The sequence below is a fragment of the Mytilus californianus genome, unplaced genomic scaffold (assembly GCF_021869535.1).
Source record: "Mytilus californianus isolate M0D057914Y unplaced genomic scaffold, xbMytCali1.0.p SCAF_5, whole genome shotgun sequence".
Taxonomy (NCBI): Eukaryota; Metazoa; Mollusca; class Bivalvia; order Mytilida; family Mytilidae; genus Mytilus; species Mytilus californianus.
Window position 1 is genome coordinate 35282601 of NW_026262701.1, and position 12978 is coordinate 35295578.

A 12978-nucleotide genomic window follows, 5' to 3' on the forward strand; every position below is an offset into this window, starting at 1 on the left:
GATAGGCTTCACAAAAATAAAACTCACATTTTAAAGTTCTAATGCATTATTTCTATGCAAAATTTCCTGAAATTGTAATAATAAATCTGACATTTTGGTCAATTGTTCAACAATTGTAATAATTAATCTTACATTTTGGTCAGTTGTTCAACAATTGTAATAATTAATCTTACATTTTGGTCAGTTGTTCAACAATTGTAATAATTAATCTTACATTTTGGTCAATTGTTCAACAATTGTAATAATTAATCTTACATTTTGGTCAGTTGTTCAACAATTGTAATAGTTAATCTTACATTTTGGTCAATTGTTCAACAATTGCAATAATTAATTTTACATTTTTGTCAATTGTTCAACAATTGTAATAATTAATCTTACATTTTGGTCAGTTGTTCAACAATTGTAATAACTAATCTTACATTCATTTTGGTCAATTGTTCAACAATTTGAAAGGATCAATCTTACAATTTGCTCAATTGTTCAACAATTGTAATAATTAATCTTTCATTTTGGTCAATTGTTCAACAATTGTTACAATAACAAATGCACACAAGAAATTTTTTGAATATACAGTATTTAAAAGCAATTAGAAATTTATTAATATTAAGTCACCATTTGATTTTTTTATAGTCTATTTTTATGCCCCACCTAAGATAGTAGAGGGGCATTATGTTTTTCGGTCTGTCCGTCCTTCCATCTGTCCCTCTTCAGGTTAAACTTTTTGATCAAGGTAGTTTTTGATGAAGTTGAAGTTCAATCAACTTGAAACTTAGTACACATGTTCCCTATGATATGATCTTTCTAATTTTAATGCCAAATTAGAGTTTTGACCCCAATTTCAAGGTCCACTGAACATAAAAAATGATAGTGCAAGTGGGTCATCCATGTACTATGGACACATTCTTGTTTCTGTATTGTATTTAAATAGTAAATTTGAATACTTTACATTTTAAATTACAGCCTTGCCAACAGTTGTTGTACTATCCAATAGCTACCAAGTGACAGTAGGGGGGACAGCCACCCTGCAATGTGTGGTCAACGCTAACCCAGGCCATACTGTAGTCCAGTGGAAGAGAATTGTAAATGGTGTTTCTCAGGATGTCACAGGTGTTGGTGCTCCTGGTAGTGGAAGCAGATTGACAGGTTCAGAAGTCAATTCTCCAAGTCTTACTGTCAGCCAGGCTAGCTTCACAGATGAAGGATCATACATTTGTACAGCTACTAATGCCATTGGTCAGGGAGCAAGTAGTCAAACATTCTTAGATGTCGTTGGAAGTAAGTTGTTACAGTGGGTACTAGGAGATATATTTCAAGTTAGGATCACTAGGAGCTCTAAATTAAAAACAGGAAACTTTTATTAGTCCCAAAATGTAGTTAGTATTGTACTATTTATATTAAGTAGTGTAACATATGACGAAGCTTGTTTTTTCAAGTAGCTGATTTTGCCAAATGCCATTAATATGAAAAGAAAGAATGTAGCAATATGTTAATAATTTTAAATATAATTTTTAGAAAAAGATCTTGTCTTCTGTATTTTTAGTAATTAAAAAGATAAAAAAAAATTTTTTAGCTCTGAAATATTTATCAAATGTCTTAGCATTCATTTAAATGGAAATCAGAAAAAAAAATTGCATTATAAAATTTTATGGAAAACATAAGATATTCCTGTTGATAAAACCTAGTAAGTAAATTGTAACCCTTTTAATAAACTAATGCCATTTCATTACAGATGTCCCAACTGTACAAGTTACCCAGACAGAATTCCAGGGAGATTTCGGACAGTCGGTATCATTGGGGTGCACTGTAACAGCCAACCCATCAGAAACCAGAGTATACTGGAAAGTACTGGATAGTAATGGAGTCTTACAAAATATTGATACAGCTGCATCACGGTACAGTGGGTCTGTTGTCGGGTCCCCATCTCTGACCATATCTGGTCTCACTAAAGCTGATCAAGCCTTTTATCAATGTTTTGCTGATAATGATGTTGGAACTGGACAGAGCAGTCAGACTTTTCTCAGAGTCCTTGGAGGTATTACTTTTATGTCTTTATGTTATAGAATTCCTTTTCATGATAGTTCGGATTTACAACTCAAAATTTAAAATTTTTGTAACAAAATGGTACCGACAATGGAATACCTAGTTCTTTTCATAGATCCTTATTAAAAAAAAAACATTGTTGACTTTAGATGAAAAATACATACAAGAAACCGTTACCCGTCGTCAATCCATTTTTGTGATCATCCTTAATGTAGACTTTACTTTAATATTATGTATTCAATACATATATTTACTGGTAGATTTTTCCATTTGACTAATTTTCTTTGTTTAATACTATTTAACAGAGATCCCAGCTGTGACTACACCAGCAACACACCAGTTTACTCTTGGAACAACTGCTACACTTTCCTGTACAGTAAATGCTAACCCTGCGGCAACATCAGTTTTCTGGTCAAAATATAATACTCAAAATCAGTTAGTAGCAATCGATATGTCAACCAATAATAACCAGAAATATCAAGGATCAACTGTAGGAAACCCTTCCTTGACTATATTGAACACGGTATCAGGTGATGCAGGAAGATATGTATGCTCAGCTTCAAATGCTGTAGGCACTGGTAGTTCTGGCACTTCAACATTAGATATCACTGGAGGTTAGTTAAATATATAATTAATAAATTCATCAAAAATACCAACTTAAAATTTTCAACTCCAGACACACGTTTCGTATAAAAAAGACTCATCAGTGAGCCTTGAATCAATAAAGGCCAAATAAAGTACCAACAAAATTCTGAAATGTTTTGCCAAATACAGCTTAGGTTATCTATTCCTGGGGTAGAAAATCCTTAGTATTGTTTTAATATACACTATTTCCTATTTAACAGTTTAAAATGATAAAGTATTTGAAGTATTTTAATTAAAAGAAATTGCAATACTACCGGTAATTTTAACAGTACTAGAGAAGGGGAAATTATACCATTATTCATCATAGAATGTGTAACTTAAGATGAAAAACTGTTAAAAGACATACTTGAAAACACAATGTAATAACCATAACCATAAAAAAATATATGTACAGTATGACTTGTAATGCTTATAAGATTAGAAAGATAATATTTATAACATGGAAAATCCACAAATTACTATTACAAAGAGTGAATTAAAAAAATGCTAATCATTGTCAAAAGGTCACTTGAAGCTTTCATTTCAATACTTTACAAGTTTTGTGTTAATTCATCTGAATGATTCTGTGTCACAAATGAGTTAAAAATGTATCTTAATCTAATTTATAGATTGAATATGAAATTTCTTTCTAATCCAATCACTGATTTTTTACACATGTAACAATTTTAATGTTGTGTATAACCATTTTAGCATTTTCAGTTCTTTCACTTGGGGACGTACCACAGAGTTTTCATAGGGAATCATAACCCAAGTTATATTTTTTCCATTTTCAGCCATCCCGATTGTAAACATACCACAGAGTACATATGCTATTAGCATTGGTAACCAGATAACTTTGGGATGTACAGTTTCCGCTACACCAAAAGAAACCGCTGTCTTTTGGACCAGACAATATCCCAACGCTGGTGAAATAACCGTATCAAAGACCAATTCTGCCAAATATCAAGGACAGACAGTCAGTTCACCATCTTTGATTATCCTTAATACTGACTTTAATGATATAGCTACTTACCGGTGCTATGCTACAAATACAGTTGGTACTGGTTCTAGTAACCCGACCAGTCTCACAGTCTCAGGAAGTTAGTATAATTTTCATGTGAACTTCTTGTTATGGTATTTTTTAATTAAAAATGTATTATGATTGCTTGGGTCACATACATAGCAGCAATGAAGCCACATAATATTTTCCCAATGAGCCTTATTGGAAAAGTCAGAAACTTTCATCTTGCAAGTAAAAGCAGGACATGGCATTAACAGAATGGAGGGTCTTCTAAATTAAAAAAATTGCTTTCATTCCTAGAAGCAGAAGAACAGTGCTAGCTCACTAAAGTTAGAAGTAATTCTTTCTGATCAATTATTAAAGTACAAGGAACAATTCTGAAACAATCAATGAAAAGCCGGGCTAATTGATTCCAAACTTTAGAAAATTGAATAAGTTTGATAGGAATGGTCAGTGGTCATTGTTGACATTGGGTACAGATACAGATGAGCAATTTCAGCTCTTTGGAGCCTCATGTTGTCAAATCTGCTTGTATTTCTAGCCTTTATCTTGACTTTAACCTTTTACTAGATTTTATTAAATAATATTAATTTGTTTTCTAATCAAAATTGGTTTTAATCCGTAATACTCTGCTTGATGGTACATGTATATGGCTTCTTCAGGCAGATATTACAAAATAATGTAAGAGATTTGTTTTAAGGATGTATTCTTCTGACGTTTCAGTCTCGTTGAAATCTCGTTCTGGAATTATTTCCAAAACATGTGAAACAAGTGGAAAATATCAATGAATTTAAAAAATATTATAATCAAACTTAACTCTGTGAAAAAATTGTGTATTTACAATAAGTAGTTTTTGAGTAATAAAATTTTCAAATTTTATAACCAATCAAGTCAGTCTCATTTGCCAAAATGTTGTGAGGGGTACAAGAAATGATTTTACCAGATACTTGTACATCCCATATCAATTTTTTCTTTTCAAATTTCTTAGATATGTAATTTTTCAATCATTTATAACAAAGAAGTTGAAATAATATGCTTTTTGTTCTTAAAAAAGTAAAAATTCCCAAATTGACAAAATTGACAACATGGTAAATTTGTCATGAAAAAGCGACAAAATTTTATAAAACTTTCTTATATTAACACCTACCTATAGTTTTTTTAAGTAAAATATATTCAGATTGTCCACTTCATCTTAAGTGAAAGTATGAAAAAAAGTTTAATTGTGAAACTGTGATTTTTTTCATGATAATAGCCCAAAAATGGGTAAAAACTGTTGAAAAACGAGAAAATCATCAAAAATGGGTACTTTCAAATGGCTGTAGCAAAAAAAGAAGTGCATCACCATATGATATTTTCTTCACCAATTATTTTTTTACAGTCATATAAACCCAAAAATCAGGTTAAGAAAAAAAGTTTAATTCTAGAAATGTTTGGCTCCTCAGAGGTGTATATCCTTAACATTTAGATTTGAATTTGTAAATATTTGTACAAATAGTAGTAATATCCATTAAAAACCTCCTTGTTCATATGAAATGCTATAAAATACATTTGGCTGCTTTTGTTGTAAATGGTAGCGATGAACTGAAGAAGCTTGAAGATTGTTCTAAAGTTATTTAGTTTTAATCTTTTTTTTCTTCATTGTTTTTCAGATGTGCCGAGTGTTGTAATTCCACTTAATCAGTACTCCGTTAACTATGGTAGCTCAGCAACTGTACCATGTACTGTCACAGCAAATCCAACTCATACAAGCATTCAGTGGAAAATAATCGTAAACGGACAGGAACAAAATGTAGATATGCAAAATGCTAAATATTCTGGTGGAACAGTGAATTCACCATCTCTGGTTATTGCTAATGCTCAACAGGGAGATGAAACATTTTACATTTGTACTGCATCCAACAGTGTTGGAGCAGGGCGAAGTATACAGACCTTTTTGAATGTTGTTGGAGGTAAGTTTATCTATTTTTACTCAAGAAGGGGAAGCAGACAGGCAAAGGGAAAAGTTTCAATAGTTGGTTTTAAGTAAGTCAGGGGAAGAGATATAGAGAGTTTTATAGACCCCTTCAAATGTTTTTGAAATAACATGACATGTAAAGAGAGGGAATGATAGAATAGAAGAAAGTGTAGAGAAAGAAGAAAAGGATGAGGGAAAGGGGAAAGATAAAAAGGAAGAAAACTTAGGAGAGATGTACTACTGTCCTCATCTTCAATGTAACTTTTACATGTATTGTCTAACCTGCTTGAAGGATTACCATAATTTGGAAAATATTTTAATTGAGATGTTCAAGATTCCCAGATATAACATCAGACCACAACAACCATCACTCAATACTTTGATAATTTGGAAAATATTTTAATTGAGATGTTCAAGATTCCCAGATATAACATCAGACCATAACAACCATCACTCAATACTTTGATTATTTGGAAAATATTTTAATGGAGATGTTCATGATTCCCAGATATAACATCAGACCACAACAACCATCACTCAATACTTTGATAATTTGGAAAATATTTTAATTGAGATGTTCAAGATTCCCAGATATAACATCAGACCACAACAACCATCACTCAATACTTTGATAATTTGGAAAATATTTTAATTGAAATGTTCAAGATTCCCAGATATAACATCAGACCACAACAACCATCACTCAATACTTTGATTAAACCTTACTGCAATGCTGCATATTTTTTCTTGATAAAATGCTTTTCATCATTTGGTCTCAATGGGGAAATGTCTGATTGGCAATCCAACCACATTTTCTTATTTCTATATTTACGGGAAACATTTAACTTTTTTTAATTTCTATTTCTTGCAAATCCAATTTACGAAAGTTTTCAATATAAAAAACCTGCCAAAATGTCTTAAATATGTAATAAAAAATGAAATGTTTAAAAAAGTGTTTACAACAGTAATTTTCTTGTAATTTAGATATACCGCAAGTAGCAATTGGATCTAGCACTTACCAGGTGCAGAAGTATGGCACAATAGAATTAGTGTGCACCATTACTGCTAATCCTGCTGCCAACACCGTACAATGGTACAGATATGATGGTGGAGTTCAGTCAAGCTTACGTAACGTAGCCGGAAAATACAACACCCCCACGGTCAACAGTCCAAATCTGCAAATTATCAATGCTGACATAAGCGATAGAGGATATTACATTTGTACAGCATCAAATATTGTTGGTACTGGAACCTCATCTTCTACTTTTGTTGATGTTACAGGCAGTAAGTAACTATAAATATGTAAAGACCTATATTGTAGTAATTAAAGGGTGCACTTGAAAGTAAACTCATGTTTTTCTTATACTTTTTGTGTCAACTTACAATGTGATAAGTATTGTGAACAAAAATGTGGAAAACAGTACTCTAGCTAAGAAAATGGATTTGACACCTGTTTTGCCAGATGTAAACATTTCCATGGTAATATCATGTTTTATGACCATTACCTCCTTAGAAAATCTGCCAGGAATTTTAGCAATTATTTTAAAGAAAAAAAACAAAGATTTAAATGAGGACAAGCTCTGACGAAGTTCCTCACTTGGGGAAAAGGACATAAAAATCTAGATTTAATTCCTTCCTCTATTTCGATCTGAGGAATAACAAAAGGAACATGCAACATCAAATACTAAAGATTGGTTCAGGAAAATCACTTAAATGTATAATATCTACATTTGTTTATTCTATTAGAACCTCATTAAGGATACCGGTAATGTTCTAAATAATCTCAAAGTCTCAGTTAATTGCCACTTTTTGTTAAATATTGAACCCCTTCTAAAAAAAAACCCAAATCTTTAGAATATGAAAAATACATAAATAAAAACTTTTGGGTAAAAACAGAACAAACAAAAGATTTGAAAAAAATACTTAATTGAATACAAAGTGTGCAGAGCTTTCCATTTCTTTAACTTGATATTTATTTACAGATGAGCCAATTGTTACAATACCTCTGGGTACCTACAACGGTCAGTTTGGAGGTAACGTTGAGTTGACCTGCAATGTAGTAGCCAATCCTAGTGCAACACAGGTGTACTGGACAAAAACAGTAGGTGGTCAAGCAACAACAATTGGTCAGTCATCTGGCAAATACAGCTTCTCAGTGAACAGTCCATCTCTTATGATCTCCAATCTGGATGCCAGTGATGAAGCCAGCTATACATGTTATGCTGTTAATAGCATTGGCAGTGGTAACAGCCAGCCCACAACTCTAGATGTCATTGGCAGTAAGTTCATATAGTTTAATTCACAGATTTTTTTTTCAATTTTGAAAAAAAAATTAAATGATTTTTCACTTTTAATGTAATAACTTTTACAAACCATAAGAAATGTCATCAATAGATAAATCTTTCACAGTCAAACCTGTATTGTAAACTGTACTATTGTAATAAGAAATACAATGAATATTCTTTATCATTTTAACCATTCTAAACCAGTCACATGCTTAACCAAACATAATCTCCAGTCCTGAAGGAGTTCTGTTTCAACAGATTTCACTGTATTAAGATTTAGCATTGTCAAGTTATTAAATTTATCTTTTTGATTGAAAAAAAAAGCTTGTTCAAAAAGCCTGTTGAGTAAATGACTATTCGTTTGTATTACAGGTATTCCACAAGTTACTGTTCCATCCACGGTCAGTGTCAACATTGGAAGTACAGCAACATTAAGTTGTTCCGTCCAGGCAAATCCTACCCATACCTCTGTTAGCTGGCAGAGAATTGATGGCAATAACCAAGCTACAACCATCACGATTGACAACAATAAATACTCTGGTGCTACAGTTAATAACCCAACACTGACTATCACCAATGTCCAGATGAGCGATCGTTTGAACTATGTTTGCTTTGCCACCAACAGTGTTGGAACAGGACAGAGCGGTACACTTTTCTTGAATGTCCAAGGGAGTAAGTATAATTTCTTGCTACAATGTCTTGACTACTACAGCTATTTTTATTGAAATGGTGAAATTTCGATAGAGTGTTATTTTTGCTTATTTTGAGATCTTTAGAAAACATAAAGATATTCCATGACAAAACAATTCCTACAAATCAACAATATTGATGTGAAACATGAATTAGTTAAAATTTAACCCTCACACAAAATATAAAAAAAGGTAACCAACCAAATTGCCAAAAGTTACAGTACTCTACAATTTTTTGCATATCCAGACATAATTTGAAACTGTTTTGGCAAGCTAGTAAAGTAAACAAGCTTAATAGATTCATGTTTAATCCAGCAGCTGATATTTTATAATATATATATATATATGTCGAAAAAATAAAAATCTGTTTATAATATTGATTTGAGTGTCAAATAATAATAAAGTAAACGTTTGCTACTATTTTTAATTTACAGATCCACCAGTGGTCAGCATTGCTTCTAACACTTACCAAGTTCCATGGGGTAATTCTGTAACACTTGTCTGCACTGTTTCTGCCAATCCAACACATACTAGTGTCAGCTGGAAAAAGATACAAAATGGTGTTGAGACTAACATTGTTCCATCAAATAATCCATCAAAATATGAAGGTGGAACCGTATCTTCTGCATCACTGACAATCAAGAATGCAGATAGAAACTCCGATCAGGCTTTCTATGAATGTGCAGCTACAAATACAATTGGAACAGGGACCAGTTCAAGAACTTTTCTTACTGTAACAGGAGGTAGGTTTTAGTCTCTTCTATTTGGTCATCTAGAACCTGTTCATCGGCATTCCTTATCATAACAGGAGGGGTATTAGTCTCTTCTATTTGGTCACTTAGAACCAGGTCAAGGACATTCTTTATTGTGACCGGAAAGGGCATAAGGGTCTTCAATTAGGTCCCCTGGAACCAGCACTTACTTAGACTTTCATCATGATTTATCTTATGGAATGGAAGTGTTGTTACTTATTTTGATGCATAGATTGTACTTAATGTATGTACAAGAATTATTGTTGGTTGACTTTCCACTCTGTATTACAATGTTTTGTATTAATTATTTTGAAAATACTGACTGCTAAATTAATTTTCTTTTAAAATTTTAGACAATGAAAATTTGTGTACCCTGGCTCCTCACAAAGGAATGATTTTATTCTCGTATTCACTTTAGCATATGTTGCTATTACTTTTTCATGATATGGTTGAATGAATTACTTAATTACTAGAAAAATTATTTTCTTACAAGGTAAAGATATATATAATCCCTCTTTTGTTGCAGATTTACCAGTTGTTCAGATACCAGACAATTATCAAGTGGAAATTGGTCAGAGTGTTGTTGTCGTCTGTACAATCACTTCCAATCCTGCCCATACAACTGTCCAATGGAAAAGAGTAAACAATAACCAGGAAACTAACCTTGATATTAGTGACTCCACACAGTACCAGAACGGAAACTTACAGAATCCTTCTCTTACCATACTGAACGCTGCCACCAATGATGAGGGCTACTACAGATGTACAGCTACAAATTCTGTGGGCACTGGATCTAGTGCTCTTAGTTATGTTGATGTCACAGGAAGTAAGTATTGGAAGGCCAGTTAGATAAGTCTGTGATTTTTTAAGTGACCATAAAAAGCTAAAATTTATTGGGAGGGCAAAGTTACAAACTGAGAGGGGTATTAAAAGGGTGGTGGTGGTGGTGGGTTAAATTTGTAGTTATTTTTAAAAAGATTTAAATGCTTTACATTTTATACATAAAACATTTCCATTAATAGCTGCTATTTCAATTGCATCCTCTGGTCTTCTTTTTGTTATTTTTATTCAAATATGTTTTTGCTGGTCAAAATATTTGTTTAAGCTTGTAAACAAAAATTCTTGAAAGAATATAATTACAGGTGTAAATTTAAAGTAACCACTGATTTTCCTTCACAATCTTTTTTTTATATATATATATATAAGTATAAGCTCGAATAACCAAAATAAAAAAAAAAAAGACTTAAAGGTTGTCAGTGTGCAATGGTGTAATTTATATTAAATTGTTTCAGATATCCTACAAGTAACAGTTCCTCAAAACATCTACAATGTCAACTATGGACAAAGTGTACAACTTGTTTGTACAGTAACTGGTTCTCCAGCCGTTACAGATGTTTACTGGGTCAAGGTCAGAAATAGTGCGTCAACAACAATCAGAGCCACAACAATGGATAATTCTAAATACTCTGGTGTTTCCATCAGTAATCCATCATTGACCATTCTTAATGCTAATCAAAATGACATCGCTGTGTACAAGTGCTATGGGGTGAATGTAGTAGGAACTGGGGAAAGTCAACAGACACAACTCAATGTCATTGGAAGTAAGTGAAATAGATGACTTTTAAATTATTAGTACGCTTTCCGGTAAATTTCATATGTGAATACTTTAATCAGACTCATATACCATAGCTTTTCATTTTTGTAAGTCTACACATGAATGTGTCTTCTTGAGAAAGAATTAGCAAAAATATACATAAACTTATCAGACCTTTTGAAATGAAATTTTTTATTTAAATTTTTTGTCACTTTTATTAAAATCAAGATTTAGATTGTTTTAATAAAAGCAATGTTGTCTTTTGCAATTGCTTGGTTTATTTCAATTGTCTTTCGTAGTCAATCGTCATTAGTCATATTTACTTGGAATTCATTAAAAAATTGCCTAAAGGTTATGAAAAGACTTCCTTTTGAACTTCCCTCTGTTGACAGAATAAGCAGCGACGTACATGATGGAGTTTAATGGGAAGGATAGCCAATAAAATCTAAATTTATAGAAATATTCTCTAGCACAATTTTATGAAAGTTTGTTTCATTTGTCATATTGGATAGCAAGAACATGTCACCATAGCTAATTAAATAGATTTATTTTATTTTTTGCTTGTCTGAAACTTCATAAAGAAAACAGAAATTATATGTGAAATATACAGTAGAATCCTGTTTTTGAGAACAGTGAAAAGGTTAATTTTACAACTTTTTTACTGCAAATTTTTTTCCTATTTAACAGGTTTTTGGTTTGCAAAGGTTACAGACCTAGAGAATTTTCATTCTTTAAATAGTTATAATATAATGATTTATTCCAAATGCAATACAGCTTATAGGATACATACACATAAAAATAATAATTTTATATGCACCAATAATAAGAATTTTTACAAAATGTTCTTGAGTTACACAACATATAAATATAAAGGTGTACATGAAATAAAATATAATACAAAATACGAAATACGAGAGGAGAATGATATACTTTAATAAACACAATATGTGAGAACAATTATTCTATATAATGCAATTAAATTCTAAGTTTTTCTGCTGATTTTAAAAATATACCTAAGTTATTTAATTCTTCAATATTATAGTTCAAGGTTTAATTGTATACAATGAAATGCACCTAAAATCCACAGTATTTAAATAAGGTTTGTTTTCCATTTTTTAGGTAGACCAGCAGTTAATGTTGATACAACCGTTTCCGTGACGCTAGGAAATTCTGTCACACTGCAGTGCACAGTTATTGCAACACCTTCTGCTACCATGGTACGCTGGAACAAAGTAAGCTCTAGTGGCACATCAACGCCTGTGGATGTAACAAACAATCCAACAAAGTATGCCGGTGGTAGCCTTAGTGTACCATCATTGACCATTTATAATGCCCAGAATACTGATGAGTCTGCATATACTTGTCAAGCTACAAATGCTGTCGGCACTACAGTCAGTTCACAGGTCAACTTAGATGTTGTTGGAAGTGAGTAAACAATCTTATATATGTGTTTATTGAATACATTTTATCCATCAAGCCAAATCTATGCCTCTACTTCCCCATCCACAAAAAATAGATATGACCGTTTGGATTCAGATTTTGTAAGACATTGATTAAGTAGAGAAATAATTCATTTGATATTTTTTATACAAAAAGATTTGCTAACTAGAAGAAAAGGAAATTGGTACTTGTTTGGCATCTCTTTTACAAGAAAGAAAGAAAAAAAAAACATTCAATAAGATATCATAGCAAATTTGAAATTTGTTATGTTTTGACAAAATGAGTAAGAAAAGAGATTTGGTAAAAATGAATACAAGGGGATGTTGGGTAGACATCATTGGGCAACAGCCTAACTACACTTAACAAAAACAAATGATATAATAGAGGTAAACCGTCAGTTTTCAATCATAGATCAAAGACCAGTAAATATACTTGAGATAAATATTATACAAAGAACTAAACATAAAATTGTTTTTTGGGAACTTACAATTCAATAACTTTTTGATACATACAACTAATCAGAATAAAAAATTAATTGGAACTCACAATTAAATAACTTTTTGATAAATATATATTCCT

The 12978-nt window shown here is 31.7% G+C and overlaps 1 protein-coding gene across 7 annotated transcripts in view; it reads left to right on the plus strand.

The window, feature by feature from the left end:
- LOC127701469 (hemicentin-1-like) overlaps positions 1–12978 on the plus strand; it is a 105253-nt gene that overhangs the window by 73555 nt on the left and 18720 nt on the right. For all 7 annotated transcript variants that reach the window (XM_052205336.1, XM_052205335.1, XM_052205337.1 and 4 more), the window contains 12 exons: positions 961–1275; positions 1730–2032; positions 2346–2654; positions 3459–3764; positions 5335–5634; positions 6624–6923; positions 7622–7918; positions 8297–8596; positions 9048–9356; positions 9892–10191; positions 10658–10966; positions 12079–12384. In XM_052205336.1, coding sequence (XP_052061296.1) covers positions 961–1275; positions 1730–2032; positions 2346–2654; positions 3459–3764; positions 5335–5634; positions 6624–6923; positions 7622–7918; positions 8297–8596; positions 9048–9356; positions 9892–10191; positions 10658–10966; positions 12079–12384 — 3654 coding nt within the window. The remainder of the gene's footprint in view (positions 1–960; positions 1276–1729; positions 2033–2345; positions 2655–3458; positions 3765–5334; positions 5635–6623; positions 6924–7621; positions 7919–8296; positions 8597–9047; positions 9357–9891; positions 10192–10657; positions 10967–12078; positions 12385–12978) is intronic.